At 29.5% G+C, this 20,365-nt stretch overlaps 1 protein-coding gene across 5 annotated transcripts; it reads left to right on the top strand.

Annotated features, from left to right (window-relative positions):
* Nucleotides 1-10,793: 10,793 nt before the first annotated feature.
* Nucleotides 10,794-14,146, top strand: LOC105788393 (hypersensitive-induced reaction 1 protein). 5 transcript variants are annotated; one of them, XM_052627233.1, is made up of 6 exons: nucleotides 10,794-10,908; nucleotides 12,119-12,319; nucleotides 12,644-12,764; nucleotides 12,943-13,034; nucleotides 13,111-13,207; nucleotides 13,571-14,146. In XM_052627233.1, the coding sequence occupies exons 2-6, from the start codon at nucleotides 12,131-12,133 to the stop codon at nucleotides 13,924-13,926; spliced, it is 855 nt and encodes a 284-aa protein (XP_052483193.1). In that variant the 5' UTR covers nucleotides 10,794-10,908; nucleotides 12,119-12,130; the 3' UTR covers nucleotides 13,927-14,146. The 5 variants fall into 5 exon arrangements, with proteins under 5 accessions (XP_052483193.1, XP_052483194.1, XP_012470731.1 ...); XM_052627234.1 differs by lacking the exon at nucleotides 10,794-10,908 and adding an exon at nucleotides 10,991-11,470; XM_012615277.2 differs by lacking the exon at nucleotides 10,794-10,908 and adding an exon at nucleotides 11,485-11,874.
* The last annotated feature ends 6,219 nt before the right edge of the window (nucleotides 14,147-20,365 follow it).

Here is a 20,365-nt window from a genome sequence, read left to right on the forward strand (position 1 = left end):
AGAAATGTCAAGGATGTTACATTGGAAGAGAAAGTATGAATAGATGTATTTTAGTAAGGACTAAATAAAAAAATTATAAAAATTTGAAGACTAAAATGCAAATTTACCAAAAGAAAGAAATTGTAGTTTGATAAATAATTATTGGATTAGGATGGTGGTAGATGAAATTACTTTTTGGTCAATCAATTTAACTTAACATAGTAGATGTCCTTAAATGATGTTGTTACTTGTTTTTCATTATTTTAAACTAAGGTTAGTGCTTGTTTTTCTTTTCTTGTAGTTTCTTAATGCATGATGCTTGCCGCTTGTTGCCCGACAATAAATTTTTTGTTTGTTCAGGATTATGGTGGTGGATATTAGAAGATAGTTTCTGTATGTTTAGATAAGATAGTTGAACATTTGAATGATTAAATTTATGTATATGAATGACTTATTTATTATTAGCTTTTCAAATTTGAAGTTTAACATAAATTATTTGAACCGTCTTGTAAAATATTATGAGATTGACTTAATTATTTAATTTTCTTTATAAATGTGAAATTCAAAAATAAATATATTATTTTTCCATTTTATAAGATTTATTTTGGGCTCAAAACAATGTTTGATTTTATAAATGTCTAACTTAACAAACAAAGTTCAAATTTACCAAAACTCATTTTGTTGAACTGAGCCAAAATTATCATTTTCATATATTTCGGCTTTTAGCTAATGCAGTTTCAATTTCAAAAGTAAAAATTAAATACAACAATTAAATTTAATTTTATTAAAATTAGATCAAACCGAACCAAACACACCACTAAATAAAAGTACCTTAAAATATTTGTTATTTTCTTTTAAAATAAAATTTTAGTATTTTATTAATAAAGTTCATGCAATAAACTTATGAGATTAATTAAGGTATAATGCTAACTTTAGTCCTTGACATTTATATCTTTTGTCAAATTGACATTTATTTATTTTAGATAAATTTGGCCATTAGTATTTTAAAAGAGTGAAATCATTTTTAACAAAAATCTTGACTAAAATTTATTTTTTTAACGACATTGGCATGGCAATTTGTGTGGCAATCTACGTATTCTACACGCTGTCATGACACTATTTCTTATGTACCATGTCAACAAATAATTTAAAATTATTAAAAATTTCAAAAATAAAAATAAAATTGTTTAGTAAAATTAAAAAAATTAGCATAGAGTACATGTTGATTACCATGTGGGTTGAAATGTTTAAAGATTTAACGTTTTAATTAGTATTTCCATTTAAAAATATCAATTTAACTCTTTTGAAAGGTTGATGGTCAAATTTGATTTCTTTTAAAAGGTTGATGGACAAATTTAACAAAAAAATTGATAGCTAAATCTATAATATATTATATGAGTTAGTATTTGATACAGTGGCAATGTACTTTTTTATTCCACAAGCGACCTTCAAAAATTGTTATGTGTCTCTTTTGTTTTTAAATATTTATTTTTAATATTTTACTATACTCCTATAAGACACTAGTCAACCCTCTAACTCTATTTGTGAAGTTTAAAAACTTTATTGGCAATGTACCAAATATTTTCACATATTATATATGTAACACCCAGTTTTGGCCGGTCTTGAGTTTGGCTGGTAACCCAAAAGTAGTTTGAGTGGCGAAGTCTTATTTGCCTAGTAGACACTTTTGGCATATAGGTCGAGCGCATAGTTGATATTAGAGTATTATACAAGGATTGATCGTTGAATGTGTTGAGTTGTAAAGAAGAAGAGATTAGTAAGAATTATGAGGATTTTTAGGTGAATTGGATTATCGCCAAAGGTATTGTACGCCCAGTTTATTGGGATATCGAGTTAGTTATGTACTAACGAGGTAGTAAGGATAGAATGAAGGGTTGGGCCAAAAATATAAAATGTTAAATTTCCATTTGCAACTATAAACCATTTTTATTAAAGTAATCTTGAAAGTTTAAGACACGTGTCAAGTTCCAATAAGGGATTAAGTTATTTATATAGATACTCATGTTAGAAAAAGGGGAAGTTTTTCTTCTTCCCTCATTAAGAAGTATTGTTACCTGAATCTTAAAGAACTTACAATACTTCTTTCTCCTTCAAGCTGGAGTTGTAAATCTAGATATTCACCAGTGATTACTCCATGTCAAGGTAAGATTTATGACTCTACATGTTATATTGTTAAGAGTAAGTATGTTGGATCTAGTAAATCAGTAAGATAAAGATATAAGGTCTTACTAGGGGATTTCCAACGTTATAAATAATAGAAAATAGGTATATGAATAGATCTTAATGGGTTTCCATGTTTTGCTGTAGTAATTGTTGTTGATTTATGCGATGGAAGTCTGGATCTAGAGTTTTGAGCTGTTGAAAGTGAGAATAAGGTGAGTCTCTATATTGAATCTTGCATGTATATTGTTCACATGAGATATCTTTGCAGAAACCAATTGAACAATGAAATCGAAGCTAGAAAAGTATCGTATGATGGTCATGCAACTATATGAATGAATGCTAAGGATAGAATGCATGTTATGGTATAGAATCTGAGAAGTTTAGGTTTGGTCATATATGTGCGTCATAGATGTATGCTATGGGCATGCTCTATTAAGAGTAAGTTGTAGAGCTAAAGATGAATGTGAATAGTGTTAGTGCATGAAGGGTCTGTCAAGAGAGTTTGTGTCTGTTCACCGCAGTAGAGTCTAAAAGGGTCTTTCAGGACTAAAAACAAGATCTCTGATATGAATATTAAAGGAAAAGCCCATGGCCATGAAACCTTCCAAAAGGAACTAAAAGACAATGATTACTTAATGGTGATTACTTAATGGGGTTCTCCGCGTGTCCTAAGACGATGATGGGCAAACCTTATATAACGTGAGTTTAGGCAAATCCATATCGCAAAAACACGATAGATAAGAATAGCCTTTATGGCATAATATGAAAGAAAAGTCTTTGTGGTGTAATATGTAAGAAAATCATTTGTGGCATAATATGTAAGAAAAGCATTTGTGGCGTAATATGAAATAATAGCCTTTGTGACGCAATATGAAAGAAAAAACCTTTGTGGCATAATATGTATGAAAAGCCTTTGTGACGTAATATGAAATAATAACCTTTGTAGCGTAATATGAAAGAAAAGTCTTTGTAGCATAATATGAAATAATAGCCTTTGTGATGTAATATGAAAGAATAGCCTTTGTGGCAAAATATGAAATGAAAGCCTTTCTGGAAAACCATGAAAAGAAAGTCTTTGTGGCGATCTCCCTTGTGGCGCACATTAATAGAACTATTTCCGTGGCGAATTCTGAAAGGAAATGCTCTTGGCGTGTAATGATAAGACTCTTAATGGCGAACTATAAAGGATGTCCTTTGTGGCGAATCCTGTGTCGAATTTTTTAGCGTATTTAGCATGTAACACCCCTAAATCGTCTCCATCGTCGGATTAGGGTTACGGAGCTTTACAATACATTTAAAAACATTTAACTTCAAACATAAATAATTATTCAAATTAATTACTAAAATAAAAATACATATTTCATTTATAGCATAAATACACTTAGGGCCTTAAACCGAGCCTACAGGGCTCTAAAAATGATTTGGGAACATTCAGGGGCTAATTTGAAACAAAACAGAAAATTTTAGAAAAATTGTAAAATTTTGGAAACAGGGGTCACATGGCTGTGTGGCTAGGCCATGTGACATAGCCTAGACCGTGTGGCTCGAAAACATGGTCGTGTGGCCAACTGTGTAAAATTCGAAGTATGGGACATACGGTTGTATCCCAGCCCATGTGTCCACTCGTGTGGGTATTCGAAAGGGGGTCACACGGACGTGTCGCAAGTCGTGTGCCAGACCATGTGTGTATTTGAAATATGGTCACACATCCGTGTCACAGACCATGTGCCAGACCGTGTAACTCTCTAAGACCATGTGAACAATCTTGCACTTAAAATTTAAATGACACACAACCGTGTGAGGAGGCCATGTGTGGCACACGATCGTGTGATAGCCCATATCCCAGACTGTGTGCACTTAAAATTTCTTCTAAAATAAGACAAATTTCACACATTACTTCGGTACCAAGCTAAGCCTAAAACCAACCTTTATGTACTGTAACAACCAGTTTTCAGTTAAACCAGAACAGTAGTTTCAAGACCACAAATACGATGAGTAAATTATTATTTTATTATTATTTTAAAGTCTATGGGATGTTAGTAAGGTTGTATTAAAATTTCGTTAAGAAATTTGACATTTGCATGCTTAACTAAGGAAAAATGACTAAATCGAAAAAGGCGTAAAAGTAGAGTTCTACTTTTTAAAGGGGTCAAATGGATATGAAACTTTAAACTGAATGGATTTAAATGGTAATTATACCATTCATAAGGATAACGGACAAAAATGGGCATGGTTTAGTTAATTTTTAAAGGTTAAAAATAAAGGTTAAGAAGGTAATTAGTAAAATCATCATAAAACAAAAAAAAGAAAATTTTAATGCTCATTTTCATGAGTTTTCTTCTCCACCAAAAATAGGTATGAATTTTAACTTCGTTTTTAATGATTTCTAAGTTTTTGAAGTTGTTGTAGCTTAATCTAGTTAGCCTTGGGATTAATTTGTAAAACTGTTAAAGAATTAGGGTTTTACCATGAATGCTTTTGTGTGATTCTTGATGTTTAATGGTAGATTATGAGTCCTTTTTTATAAATAAACAAGTTTTGTAAAGTGATTTTTATGGAAATTGTATTTAGGGACTTATTTTTAAAATGGTAAAAGTTCATGGTGAATATGTGAAATGATGATTTATATGGATTGATTTAGGTCCCTAAAGAATTCGGCTAGCATGAGAAGAGATTAAAATGTTTAAATTTCAATTTATAAGTTTAAGGACTAAATTGTGAAAACTTAAAATGTTAGGGACAAAATAGTAAAGTTTGCAAAAATATGAAATATGGGCTGAATTGAATAATAAATTTATTAAATGGATTGAATTTGTCTATTTAGATCAAGATAGACCGCGTACGAATTTAGATCGAGGAAAAGCTAAAGCCTCGGACTAGTTCGACTTCATTTTACGCCTTAGCCGTTGAGGTAAGTTTGTAGTGTTTTAATATGTAAATGAATTTTTATTTGTGTATTTATATTATAATGCTTTAATTATTTTGTACTTTGGTACCCCATAATTGCACATACGTGCCCCTATTTGTACTTCGATACCCATGAATTGCACATACATGCCCTTGTTTGTACTTCAGTACCCCTGAATTGCACATACGTGCCCCTGTTTGTACTTCGGTACCCTTAAATTGCACATACGTGCCCCTGTTTGTACTTCGGTACCCCTGAATTGCACATACGTGCCTCTGTTTATACTTCAGTACCCTGTTTAGATTCAGTAATTCTAAACTGAATAATATATGAATTGTATTCAATTTATTGTTAGATTAAATGATATGCTACATTCTTATTAAGTTCTATAAGCTTATTCGTTCTTGTGAATTGTTTTGTAAATCGTTGTTGTTGACATTTTGGATGGATCAAATCTTCAGCTCACATTATCTAACAATATTGGTAGTTTTTGTATCTCCTAGGGTAGTGGCATGTATAAACATAGGTAGTAGAATTTATGGTTGAAATGTATTTAGGATGTTTTGAAAGTGGTGCTTGATGAACATGTATAAAATAACTAAATGTGTTTGTGTTTTGGTAACATATATGCATAATAGGCTATAATGCTTGTTTTAGAAGGTACCTTTGGTCACTTTGTGTAATGGATGAGAATGATTTATTAGTAATATTGATGGTTTGTTTTATTGTGTTATTTCTTGTTGCATGTTTGAATATGGTAAAATTATGGTATGTATTGAAAGGCATTGGCATTTGTAGTTGAATAATGAAAAGTGGTATAATATGCATGTTTAGGTAAGTTGTGGATGAATGCATTTGAGGTGCCTTGTATGGCATATTGGTTGATTGATTTTGAACTATTGAATTGGTTATCTCATGTAGGTTTTTGTCATGTTTTGATGATTTTATTATGCGTATTAAAGGCCTTTAGGCGGTTGCATGAGTTGATGTTGTAAATGGCTTGATTTTTGGCCAAATTCATGTCCACATAGCCCAAGACACGGGCGTGTGATTCAGTCATGTGTGACACACAACGAAACAACTGTGTGTCCCCTATAGGTTTTATTGCATAAAAGTCAGGCTGTTACACCACCTAACACATGGCCTGGCACACAGGCATGTGGGGCTATTTCGAGAGTTACACGGCCTGGCACACGGTCGTGTGACACGACCGTATGACCTACTTAGAGAGTTACACGAGATAGGGACCCCTATAATCCAATTTTCTAACTTTTTCTTGAACTTTCCAATTGTTTCTAATTTGGCCCCGAATTATTTCTAATGTATTTCTTGGGCCTTGAGAGCTTGATTTAGGGATGATATGTATGTGATTGAATGATTTATATCATGTTTACGTCAATATGTGAAATGTATGTTTTAAATGTTCATTTTGTATGGTAATGCTCTGTAACCCTATTCCAGCGGTGGATACGGGTTAAGGGTGTTACATGTACTATCAGAAACACCTTTAAACAAGTCTAAAACATGTCAAAAACACACAACCTATGTGCCTAACCAATGTGCCCTCATGGACATCATAATTCAATCATCAAATAAAATTGGCATTCAAACTTAACAAATTCATACATTCCATCCATTCAAACATCAAGAACTATTCACTTTATAATCACAACTTCATGCCATATATCAACCTAAGTATTAAATCAACATGACCTATAACACACTACCAAAAGAACCAACTTATAACACATATATCTACTTGATACATACAAGCCTTTGCAACCTAATACAAAACATGTCTAACATTCACATAATAAGCATCCTATATACATGCCACATATAACCACCAACCAAGACTTCAAAATCTATTGATGATAGTCGATGATATGTGTGAGCTCCGATGATCCGATCAACACACTCCAAAAGTTCTAAATCTATAGAAAATAATAACAAAGTAAGTATATAAATTACTTAGTAAGTTTTCACAATTTAACTTATTAACTTACCAAACTCATTTAAATGATATTTGCACATACCAAATAAACCTCAACCTTATTACAACACAATCCAACAATTTCATATCAATAACACTTAAATGTACAGATAATCAGGATTAGTAATTTACTTATTTCATTGGTATAGTTTCATACCAATTAGTCTTTGTTCTTCCGATGGATCTTTGTAAAAGTATTCAAATACATGAGTCCAAAGCAGATAATGCTCGTAAGAACAAATTAGATACAGATTAAATATGTCAGGTTACCCATTCGAGCTAAACCAATGATAACACAGATAAACTAGTCTGGCTAGGGCTATGTATACATGTAAAATGACAACGGATTATTAGTCCAGGCTAAATATGAGTCACATGTACATCTGAATATGCAACACATGTAGGAACTCGGTCCAAATCAGAAGTCTCATGTAAGAAACTTTTACTCGATCCATCAGAATTATTTCATAAATTCAATATAATTAACATAGATCAATTTGTTTCAGCAATTACAAAAATATATAAACATCAATAACAATATTTAATAATGAATTATAACCAAAATAATCGTAGAAACTTATTGAATTGCGATAGCTACCAAGAACCGAAGACGATTACTCGACGACCTTCTCTTTCCCACGATTAATAACTGATCCACTCGTTTCTTGATCTAAATGTAATAAATTAATTCAATTAACTAATTCAAACACCATAAAATACATGAATTCAAATCATTCACCCTTTAATTATATTTTACATATTTACCCTCAACAATGAACTTTTATACAATTTAATCCTTACCTCAAAATTTAATCAATTGACATCCCTAAGACAAATTCCCAACTAACCGAATTTCCTATAACTCTATCGCAACCCATAAATTTTCTCAATTTCATAAAAATTCCATGAACTTTTACAATTTAACATGTAAGTCCCTAATCAACAAAATCACCAAAATTACTTTACAAAACAATATGATTTAAATATCAAGTTTACAAAACCATCTCAAAACTTCAAAAATCTCATAAATTCAACAATGGCACAAGTCAAAACATTCAAAAATTTTGTGAAATAATACCTGGGTTAGCTGAGCCTAATTATAACGATCTCAAAAACATAAAAATTATTTAAAAGAGATGCAAAATACCTACCATGCAATGAAGAAAAACCTAGCCGAAATCCAAGCTTTTTCAATGGTTTCTTTTCTCCTTAGAATTCAGAAATTACAAAAGGAAGACGACAACCTCTTTCTTTTGTTTAATTTGTTTTTACTTTAATTACCTTTTTACCCTTAAAATTTAACTAAAATTTCTTAATTTAATACCCTTAGATCGCACTATAATTGTAATGGTCTAATTACCATATAAGGCCATCAATTAAAGTTTTAAATTCATTTAATACTTTTAACTAATAACCACTAACTTTTGCAAATTTTATTATTTAGTCCTTTTTACTTAATTACCAAACTAAACGCTAAAATTTCTTAATCTAAATCGAATAAAACATTATAGAATTCCTATAAATATTAAATAATCAATAAAACATTGACTTACTAATCAAAATGTAGTCCCGAAACCACTGAAAAATGGGATGTTACATAGTATGGTTCATATGTTGTGATCAGTAAGGCACAGTGTTTCAATAGACTACGGTAAAGTATTATACAAGACTATAATTCAATTGTGAATTATGAAGATTGAAGAAATTTAGAAACGTGTATTCTGAATAAGGAACCTACATTTTACATTCGAAGAAGGTAATTGCTACCTAAGTACGTAATGATTCAAGAATTGTGATGAAACGATGGCTTGGAGTTATGTGTGCAAGAGTAATGATGTTTCGATGGTATGGACCTCTGTTAAGGAAATGAATAAAGGTTAATGAAAGTTCAAATTGAAGAGTGTAAGTGGTGTATCAAATGCATTGAGGGGGAGAAATGAGTTCTAAGCAAGGTATGGTATCCGATGTGTAAAAGAGAATAGAAATTGGGGGGTTATTCGCCAGTGATTAAGTTGAAGGTTCAGTGAGATCATCTAAATAAACTACAAGTTGAAATGTGCAAATGACATAGGTAAATGATGTTTTCCTCACCAAGTTCTTATGAACTTATCTGGGTGTGTTTTGTTACAGGTGAGTTGACCTGAATCTGCGCCAGGAGGGACGATGCCAATACTACATCAAAGAAGTGGCATATTAGGCTATTATGTATACAAAGTAAGTTTGGTGGCGTGATCAAAGATTAAAATACTCCTTAGAAATTCACTTAGGGTATCTGTAATAAACTAGGGTTTCGATTGGATACCATTGTAGTTTAATTACCTCGTGTTGTATCTCTATTTACTCATTGTATTTATTTAAGTATTTTAGTTTGTAATTTTGTAAGTTAAGTAAGTTGTTATTATCTATGAATCAAATAAGTAAACCAAGCTTGTGTCTGTATTTGTTTGGTGATACCCAAAATCCGAATTCAGATAATTGGATCAGATTAAGGGTATTACAATATATATATAAGCACAAGTAGGGGTGTTCAAACAGTTAACTGAACCAAACTAGTATTAATCAAATTAACCGAACCTTTTAATCTTTTAACTGTTAACCAAACCGAAATTTTTTCAAAAAAAATTAACAGAACCTTAATATTTCGATTAATTCGATCGATTAACCGAAATTTATATTTTTTTTATTTTTTGGTTAAAAAAATATAAAACATATCAAAAAAAATTAATAATGTTAATTTGACCGAATTAACTGGATTAAAACTACATATAATTTGTATTATTAGTTATTAAGTTCGGTTAATTACCCGATTTCAAACCGAATTAACCTATAACTGAACTTCCAAAAATACATTAACTGATCTCTAAACGAATTAGATCGGTTAACCGATCGATTAACCAAATTAAACTGGTTTAGTAGGTTAATTTAGTTTTAATCAAAATTTGAACACACCTAAGCACAAATTTGGAAAAAATTTTGAGCTAACGAGAATACCTTTATTTTTCATCTTATTACTAAGTTCACATTTAAAAATAATTATAATATTTAATTTAGAATCATTAGTTAAAAGGTTGAAATAAAATAGAAGTTATGATAATTACACATTTAAAAATAATCACAATTTAATTAATAATTATACATTTATAAATAATTAAAATTTAAATTACAATTATTCCTTAAATAATTGTGCTAATCTTAAAATAAAGTTATTATTTGAATAGAATTTCAAGTATAAAATATAGAAAAAAAATTGTGATAATTATAATTATTAATTATTAATTTAAAAAATCTTGAGGTAAACAAGTACTAATTTTATTGATGTAAAATAGAATTATTATTCAAATAGAATTTTAAGCATATTAATTATCACTTGATTAATATTAGAATTAATTTATGTTAACAATAATTATTTTAAATAATGTTATTTTATATTAATTAGATAAATGGTGTGTTGAATATATAGGTTCAAAATATTTTAATTATTATTTAATTTTTATAATATTTAGATTAATAAATTAATATATATTAATTATATTTAATAATTCAAATAAAATTATTATTTTATGCTAATTAGTGAAAGTAAATTATAATATTAATATTAAAAAGTTAATTAAATATTAAATGTAATGGTTGAAGGACAAAATTGGGATAAGTTAAAGTTTAGGGTAATTATCTTTGGTAAGAAAAGTTGCTTGATAATTAAGTTAGGGGAAAATATATTTCTTTGAAAATCCACGCATTGTGGGATTCTTCTTCATCTTCTTTCTTGATACCAAAAAAGCAAGAACTACAACTTTTCTCCTTCGAAAGAAAATTGCAATTAAGTCAGGGGAATTTACCGTTCTTGGTTTTCCCCTTATTCTTAACGATCTCCAATTTACATATGGTTTCTTTGAATTTTCCGTTTTCTTTACAAAATCCTTTTTTCTTCTTCTTTTTTTTTTTTGGCATTCTCGCGCCTCTTATTTATCTGTCAATTAAATCATAATATAAGGTTTTATAATTGATTTTATCAATGAAACTAATGAAAATTGACCAAATTCAAGAAACCCATTTTGTAGTTTTATCTGTTTAAGCTGGCAAAGAAGAGATTAGCTGTAACAATCCAATATTTATAAGTTTTTCTTAGTTTAATATTATTTGGAGAACTTATTGATTCCTTGTTTTTCATTTTCCATGAATTTGTGTTCATAGATGCAACCCATGACTAGAATTTCAAGGTTTTAAAGTTGTTAAGTGTGTTATATGGTAACATAGATTTTCCATTCAAATAAGGACAACTATTCGTGGTTTGCAAAGTTTGATGGGTTTTTTTTTCTTTTTCATATTGGTGAACCCTCTTGGGAAATTTTGCCGGGCATATTAAACATTAAGACATCTTTGTTATCATATACTAGGAAATAATGTAGGTGGGTCACATTATCTGTTGACTTTTGTGGGTCAATGTTAATATTCTGTATTGCCATACTATTTCAATGAACTTGCAAAAGGAATTAATGTGTTTTGGGGAAGTTGTAGCAATTATTCTGAAATTGTTTTCCAAGCCAACTTGTGATAGTATATTTATATATTTCATGTCTAGTTGAGTTTTTATCTCTATGTTTTATTAGTTTTCTTTGTTTTCTTCTGCTTTTTAATCCTTCTGTTCATCAATTTGTAAGATTTCTTAGTTCTTTTATATGTTCTTATCTTTTGCCTCTATGATATCCTGAAGATGATTTGAAGTTAGACTGGTTTTATAAACCTGGGGTGATAATCTGCTAAGCTAGTCTTTTATTTGGCACTTGAAGTTAATTGGGTTTTTTTTGGGAAGGTTGTGAGATTAGTTATTTTACATTTTCTACTGATAATGTATTTCCTGTTTTGTGTTCTTTCATTCTTGAGTTTTACCATTTGATATCAGTTTTCATGTTTCAAGGTCAATATTGGTGTCCTATAGATTGTCTAAATCATCAGTTATGGTACTTGTTGATGCTGATATGTGCTAGTAGATCAGAGATAGCGCTGGTATTTGTTTGAGTTCTTTTAAACTGATATATAACCTGTTGGGTTCTCAGAGCTAAGAGAAAATGGGTAATCTTTTCTGTTGCGTACAAGTTGGCCAGTCTACAGTAGCCATCAAGGAGAGATTTGGCAGGTTTGAGGATGTTCTTGAGCCAGGATGCCATTGCCTACCATGGTTTCTTGGAAGTCAGGTTGCGGGCCACCTGTCACTAAGATTGCAGCAGTTGGATGTTCGTTGTGAGACAAAGACTAAGGTCTATCAATTGCTTTTTTATGTTGTAGTTTTCCAGTTTATGACTCTTCTTTCTTGTATAACTCTTTAGACTTTTAGGATGAAGAATTCATCCCAAAAGATCACCATTTTGTTCTTGTATTTTTATTCTTTTCTCCAACTATAGCATATGCAGCCATGTTTGTCTTTCATCAGTTTTGCAAGGGAAGGTAAAGGTGTAGGACAGGACCGAGTGCATAATCATGAATTCATAAATTGTCAAGGAATTTCATATCACACGTAGCATACAATATTATGCTTCCCTTGTGCAGCAGAAACTAACTGGTCTTTATGATCATCATATCAGGATAATGTATTTGTCAATGTTGTTGCATCTATTCAATACCGGGCACTGGCAGATAAGGCAAGTGATGCCTTCTACAAACTCACCGATACAAGGAAGCAGATTCAAGCCTATGTTTTTGATGGTATGATATGAAGAGTATATATTCACATTGCACACTAATATATGAACACATGCTGCACACTTTTATTTATGTACATAAATCCAAAGTTATATGGGACATGTTTTAACATTTTTCATGTTCTGATATTCAGTTAGTTGTTCCAAATGAAGGACAGAAACTAACATTTTTGAATTTTTAGTTATTAGGGCAAGCGTTCCAAAGCTAAATTTGGATGATGTTTTTGAACAAAAAACTGAAATTGCTAAAGCTGTTGAAGAAGAACTTGAGAAGGTATTCAACTTGATTACACGTACATTGATATGTAAATATGTTTTTCTATTTCTGTTGACTCTTATTTCTCTTACAGGCTATGTCTGCGTATGGGTATGAGATTGCTCAAACACTTATTGTGGACATAGAACCTGATGTGCATGTGAAGCGCGCAATGAATGAAATCAATGCTGGTAAAATTTAGTACCTCTTACTTGGTTCTTACTCTTTCAAACTTGATGTTGTTTAGGACAGGCTAACTGTATACCGGATTGCCTAGCTATATTCCCCATATATGCATCAAATAAATCAAGCCACTACAGAAATATGAGAGTAACATTTGGCATAATGAAATTTTCAGCCCCAAAAAGTAAAAACTGCTGGAACTCATGAATTTGCCTTTTGACAGCCATGTTCAACTTTCTTGCCGTGTGTTATTTTCTTAATCGTTTTAGCTTTAGATTCATTAGAGTAAATTACTAAGATGAATATCTATCAATTGGGTTTTAATAATGCCTCCCCTTGAATATAATTTTCTGATTGTGTTGTATTTGTAGCTGCAAGGATGAGGGTGGCAGCTAACGAGAAGGCAGAGGCAGAGAAAATTCTGCAAATCAAACGAGCTGAAGGTGAGGCCGAATCTAAGTACTTGTCAGGGCTGGGTATTGCTCGCCAGCGACAAGCTATTGTTGATGGGCTACGAGATAGTGTGCTTGGATTCTCTGTTAACGTCCCTGGGACTACTGCAAAGGATGTCATGGACATGGTCCTGGTCACCCAGTACTTTGACACCATGAAAGAAATCGGTGCTGCTTCTAAATCTTCGGCTGTGTTCATCCCTCATGGTCCTGGAGCTGTTCGTGATGTCGCCACTCAGATTCGCGAGGGACTCCTCCAGGCTGCACATCAGTAACTAATACACTTATACTGGGTTTTGCTTAAGGCCAGCATGCTTTGTTTTTCTTTTTTCCGGACACTAGTTAGTTTTGGTATTTGTCTGTTTAGTTCTTGGTGCCATTTTGTTTAGCTGTGGTTGCTTCTTTTTTTTTTTTTTTTGTATATATGGTATGGCCCTGAAAGGGGTTGTGAAGAACATTGGGTGCATAGTTTTCTATAAAGCAGATTTTAAGACATCTTTATGTTGGATTTTTGTGGATTTAATTATTACCTATACTGCAATTTGAAATTTAATCTTGAATTCAATATGATATAATTTGATTATTCTTGAAGCGATAGACATGAATTTTTTTAAGAAACATTAAGCATTTAATTCACATAAATTTATTATTAATTGAATATGATTAACGCTAGTTATCTTATTTGATTGAGAACTTAGAAAATTGTGAGTAACTCATTAGTAAATACTTTATTCGTGAGAATAGGGATAAAATGAAATCAAAGTTTCATGATATTCAAAACAGATATCTTGATTATTTTAAGAACTTTTAAGTAACTATTTAGAAGAATTTGTGACAGTAATTGATTGTAATTCAACAAGTTTATTTTTAATTTTTTATCTTAACTATTTTTATAATTATATTTTAAAATAAAATGTTTTATTAAATTATTGAAATTAATTAATAATTCTAAATTTTCATTTAAATATGTATGCAATGAATATATGTTTGCATGTATGTATAATATGAAAATATTTAATATCAATAAACTTGAAATATACATCAAAACAAGTTCGTTCTGATAAGTATCAGTACCAACATAAAAACGATATATCTACCGATATTGTATTGACTATTTTAATAAAAAAAATCTCCTAATTATCAGTGACTCCGATAAAGTGTGGCAAAAGAAAAAACGAGTTAAAAATCAAATAAAATTATAGAAGAAGGCTACTATCCCAATCTTATGCCAACTTTTAAAAATAATATACATTTTCTCAAATTAAATCTTGGATAATTATAAATCAAAACACATTATAATTATGTTATTGTTAAATACATAAGACATTATAAATATATTTATTTATAGAGAATATCACTAAAACTAGAAAGCGAATACCCAAAAGATGAGGAGAAATTGAAGAGGGAGACCAAAAATCTGACCATTAATGGGTAGTGGTTTGCATGAAATTTGGATCTCATTTCACTTGTATTTAAAGAAGAATGGGAATTTGAAACATTTGAGGAATATCAAACAAAAAACTAAATTAAAATAGAATAAAAGGAAAGCCCTGCGTGCAATACTCATTTCTTGGTTACGTAGGGTTGAAGAAGACAATTGCCCAAAATGAAAGCAGTGAAGATAATATTGGCGTTGGGGCTGATTGTGATTGCAAATAGTGGGATAGTGATGGCTAACATTGCTCATTTCGATGAAGTATGGGCAAAACGAGCTCAGAGAGCAAAGCAAATTGCTGAGAAAGCCTACGAGCCCAATCCTCATCATGTAGCCAATCATCTCAACCACAAAACCCACCAAGCTCATAAAGCTCACAAGTAACTTCTTTTTTATTCACTTTTATATTTTTTACCCTTTCTTTTTTCTTTTTTTTTTAAAGTTAAATTTGGCTTTTAATCTTTTAAAAATTGACAATTAATTTTTTTAGGGTGGCAAAATTGAATTACTAATTTTTTTATATGTGAAATATAGATTGTATCATGTATTAATTTATGATTTTATCATTTTAAAAAAATTAAATATAATATTTTTCATTTGGGAGGACATAAAGCATAAATTTCCCTCTTGTATCTGTCCTGATTTTAAACATGATAGCATGTATGACTATCTATTTAGTATTTATATATATATATATATATATATATATTGAATTTTATAAAATTATTATATTTTTGAAATTTAGGAATAACTTATTGTGATTTTTTTGTGTAGGAGAGATTTGAAGAAGCAGGAGAAAATAAAAGAAGTAAGTATAAAATTATTTCTCTGTAGTTGACAGTAAATCAATAAACCCTAAAATAATGGTTAGACATATGAAAACAATGTGCAAAAATTAAGGAACATTTAACAACCATAATAATAAGTAATTACCTTATTCACCAACCATATATATTGTTATATGATTGTAATAATAGGATCCTTTTCATAAATTAAAACAATATATATTTTGCTACTTAATTTTCTTTATCTATTTTCAGAGTGGTTTGAGGAAAATTTTAAATAGAAAATTAAAATATTTTTTTAAATTTGAAAGATCAAATAAGTAATTATGCCAATTTATTAATATATTTGTTGAGCGTATTGCATTTATTTTTAGTTTTTTAATTAAAATTTGAATGATTGGTTTTTTTTTAACATTAAACTCTTATCATATCTGTTTATTTTGATACAATGCCTAGAATTACTCATAGTTAGATTTCCGCCCAAAAAGTGGGAGGGCTTGGACAAAAATATAGGTCCGAAAAATGGGTTTGGGCAAAAAAATAAGGCCCATTTAAAAAATAAATCGGGCCTCGAGTAAGGCTTTTTTGCTCAGGCACGACCCTACCTGAATTAGCAAAAGGACAAAACAAATCTGTTATTTTCTTCTCTCTCTTTCTTTTTTGTTGTTTTGTTGCTCTTTTCTTGTTGTTTTCTCACTGATTTACTACTATTTTACTATTATGTTACTACTATTATGTTGTTATTATTTGGATATTGTATTACTCTTGTTTTATTGTTAATTTTGTTTGTTAAGTTACACCTATTTTATTGTTATTTAAGTATAAATATTTTTTAAATTTATTTTCAATTTGTTGAGAAACATTTATTTTAATGTTTTAAATATTTTTTATGTATTATATTTTAATTTTTTATATAAAAAAACAATATGAAAAAACTAATTCGGGCGGGTCCAGGTTTTAGCATTTTTATTCAAGTCGAGTTTGGACAAAATTTTAAGTCTAATTTTCGGGTCGGGCGGGCCTAGGCCTAGCAAAGAGGCCTAAAATTTTGACAAGACCCGACCCAAACCATGGACAAATCTACTCATAGCTCCTCCCCAACCCTTAAACAAGAGAATAATACGTTTCAACGTCCTCTTGCATTGACAACAATACTGATACTAATCGAATTAAGACTCAATCAACAATTTTATGTTTTTATTTTAATGGTTATAGATTAATAGAGTTTAATTAATGGTGGATATTGTTTAAAAGAAATGGTTTGTTTCAGGGAATCCAAGCCTCGGAAGATGCCTAGGAATGTTTGATATTAAATCAACGCTCGAAGCTAAAAATAGCTTTTAAGAATGTAAATTGGAATAAGGCAGGTCAAATAGCTATAGTTGACTACCCATAATTACATATTATTGCACCTTATTGTAAGTTATAATTTTTTTTTCATTAATCAAAGTTTTGATCTTCTCAGTTTCTTCCATTTATACTTACTACTCATTTATGATATTTTATTTTCTTTTTTTAAATTATGATACTTATATTTATATAATAGTTTAGGACTCCCTAATTTTATTAAATCAATTCATTTTAAATACATAATTTAAAGTAAAATACTTTTTTTTTGGTGAATTACAATAACCGGACAAAATTTGAATAATCAACGCGACTAGCACAATTCAAATCCAGGCCACACTGGGGCGGTAAACATCTTTGACCATCAAACCATCACATGGGGTTCATAAAAAGGTTTTTTTCTTTCTAATTTGTTAAATTTAGATATTAATCCTAAAAATGTATAATTTTGAACTAACATACACATCTTTCTCATCCCTCTTATTTTCTTTCTTCTCACTTTTCTTCCCAACCAAACATACTGAAAGCTTATTTTTCTTTCACTCCCTCCCAAGTACAGCCTAAGTCACCGTTGATAGGATAATAATCCTAAAAATATATAATAAAATAATTTGAAAGCAAATCGAAAAATCATTTTTATATTTGATTCATATTAAAAATAAAATTAATTATTTAAATATTTTTTGTTTTAAACATTTATCATATTCTTGAAAAGTATAGGGATTGAAATATAATTAAACCCTTTTTCTCACCTTCTTTCCTACATTCTTGAAATGAGAAGCAAGTGAGGGGATTAAATTCCTGAAATTAAAAGTTGAAAGACGATTTAAAATTTTCTAGATTCGCTCTTGTCATGTTTAAAAATTTAATGTTTTAATAAGTATTTCAGTTTAAAAAATCGCAAATAGACTCTTTTTGAGATGATGATGGTTGCGAAGACTAAATTCAACTAAAAATTAAAATCAAATTAATAGAAAAATATAAACATGAGTGATTATGCTTTTATTTTTGTTGTGAACTTTGTAAACACAAACGTTAACTTAATGGTTTTCTAAAAAGTTCAAAAACGTAGTATTTTGATAACAATGTAAATGAAAAATTCAATACAAAATAAAATATCATCTTTTGTTTCACAAACTGCTCCATTCAAACAAAGACTCAAGCTATTTATTCTTATTTTACCTATAAAATATCTTTTCATAAACTAGATACTTAGCACTAATACACTCAAGAGTAAATATTTATTATTGGTACCAATAAGATTTTTTATATCATAAAATCTTCCCGAATTCAGAAAATAGAAGAAAAATGCATCTAAATACGCTCAGTCACAACATTTATTTTTACTCATACATTCAAATTGAGTAATTCCATGCATATTCCAAATATATTGTGTAAGAAATTATTTTATATTTAAGTTATAGACTATTCAATTAAATAAGTTACTGTAAATGAAAAATAAAAGAAGAATTAATTATCCACTTTTGTCTGGATTATTTCTCTATCAAGACTTCCTTTTTTCATTTATTTTTATTTAAAATATGTAAAGGACTGACTCAAATTTGCATTGAATCTCTTCTTTTTGGAAACCCAGAATTTGTATGGATTCTCTTCACTTAACTCTGCATGCTTTCATTCAGTCTTACAACCACATCTTTGCATGTGTTTCTTTACCTTTACAATATTTTAAGTTTTTTTTTTTTGATATATAACTTAACACATAAATCGGTACTTAAATTATATCATTTTTCTCATATTAGTACCTAAAGTTTTTTTGGTTGCAAGTGATACCTAAACTATATTTTCTCAAATTGATACCTCTATTTATTCAATCATTACTTAAACCTTTACGTATATTTAAAAAATATATTTTCTTCTCTTTTATATTATTTTTTCTTTCTTCAAAACTAGATCGATGGTTGACCCGGTTTGGCCACCAATTCTTGGTTTGACCAGCTTCAAGTTTGATCATATAAATTATTAAAAATTCATAAAATAAAAAATATTTAAAAATAAAGAAAATCAGTTCAATTGGTTTTTTTAGCTTGATTCAATCGATCTATATCAGTTCGCGAGTCAATCAATTCAACCTCTATCTTTGGACTAGTACTCTGATTAGTTCCTGGTCCAGTTGGTACAATTCTAAAAACATTGGTTTTGATCAATGAAATAATTTTTTTGATCTCATTAGGTAGAGCAAGAAGACAGTGAAGCTTAAAAGCAAGATAAGTCACAAGAGCCTAAATCTTGAGAGGGCAAATTTCGAGCATTGTTAATATTTTCAGACATTATAAAAGGAAAAAGAAAGGAAAATTAAAAAATATATTTTTTTTAAGTTTATATGATATGACAATTTATTATTAGCTGTAATTTTTTTAACATATATAAAATTTTAGTGTAAAATGGGTGACATAAGAATAATTTAGATACCACTTAAGACAAAAAGAAGTTTAGGTATTAACTTAAGAAAATATGAATAATTTGAGTATTTGATTAATGGAGGTACCAAATTAGGGGAAAAGTAGTTTAAGTATCACTCGTAACAAAAAAAACTTTAAGTACCAAGATGAAAAAAGAGAATATAATTTAAGTACTAATTTGTGGATTAAACCTTAAAAGATCTCTGAAATAGAAATTTTTAATAAATATTTTATAAAAATAATAGATAAACGAAGCAAAAGTAAAATGAAATAGATTTTGAAAGAAACAATGAAAATGAAAAATCATTAGTTTTCTGTTTTGGTAAAATAAAATGGTAATATGCATGGCATAAGTTGAGAATGTGAGTAGAAACCTCAAAAGTTGTAAATACCACAAAAGGGGGAGAAATGTAAGAGAGAGACCAAAATCTGACCATGAATGGGAAGTGGTTTCCATTATTTCCCTCACAACGTCTCATTTTGGGATCTCATTCACTTGTATTTAAAACAAACCCTTGGAATATGAATTCCAAACCTCTAATTGTCTTCAATCCTTAGAAACAAAAAAGAAAAAAAAAAAAACAACAACAACAACAAGACCCTACGTGCAAACCCACTCCATTCTTCTTTACGTAGGGTTAAAAAAATATACCTTGAAATTTCCCAAAAAATAAAAAATAAAAAAGAGAGTGAAAAAGTAAGGTTATTAAAAAAAAAAAAAAACGAT

The sequence above is a fragment of the Gossypium raimondii genome, chromosome 2 (genome assembly GCF_025698545.1).
Source record: "Gossypium raimondii isolate GPD5lz chromosome 2, ASM2569854v1, whole genome shotgun sequence".
Classification (NCBI taxonomy): Eukaryota; Viridiplantae; Streptophyta; class Magnoliopsida; order Malvales; family Malvaceae; genus Gossypium; species Gossypium raimondii.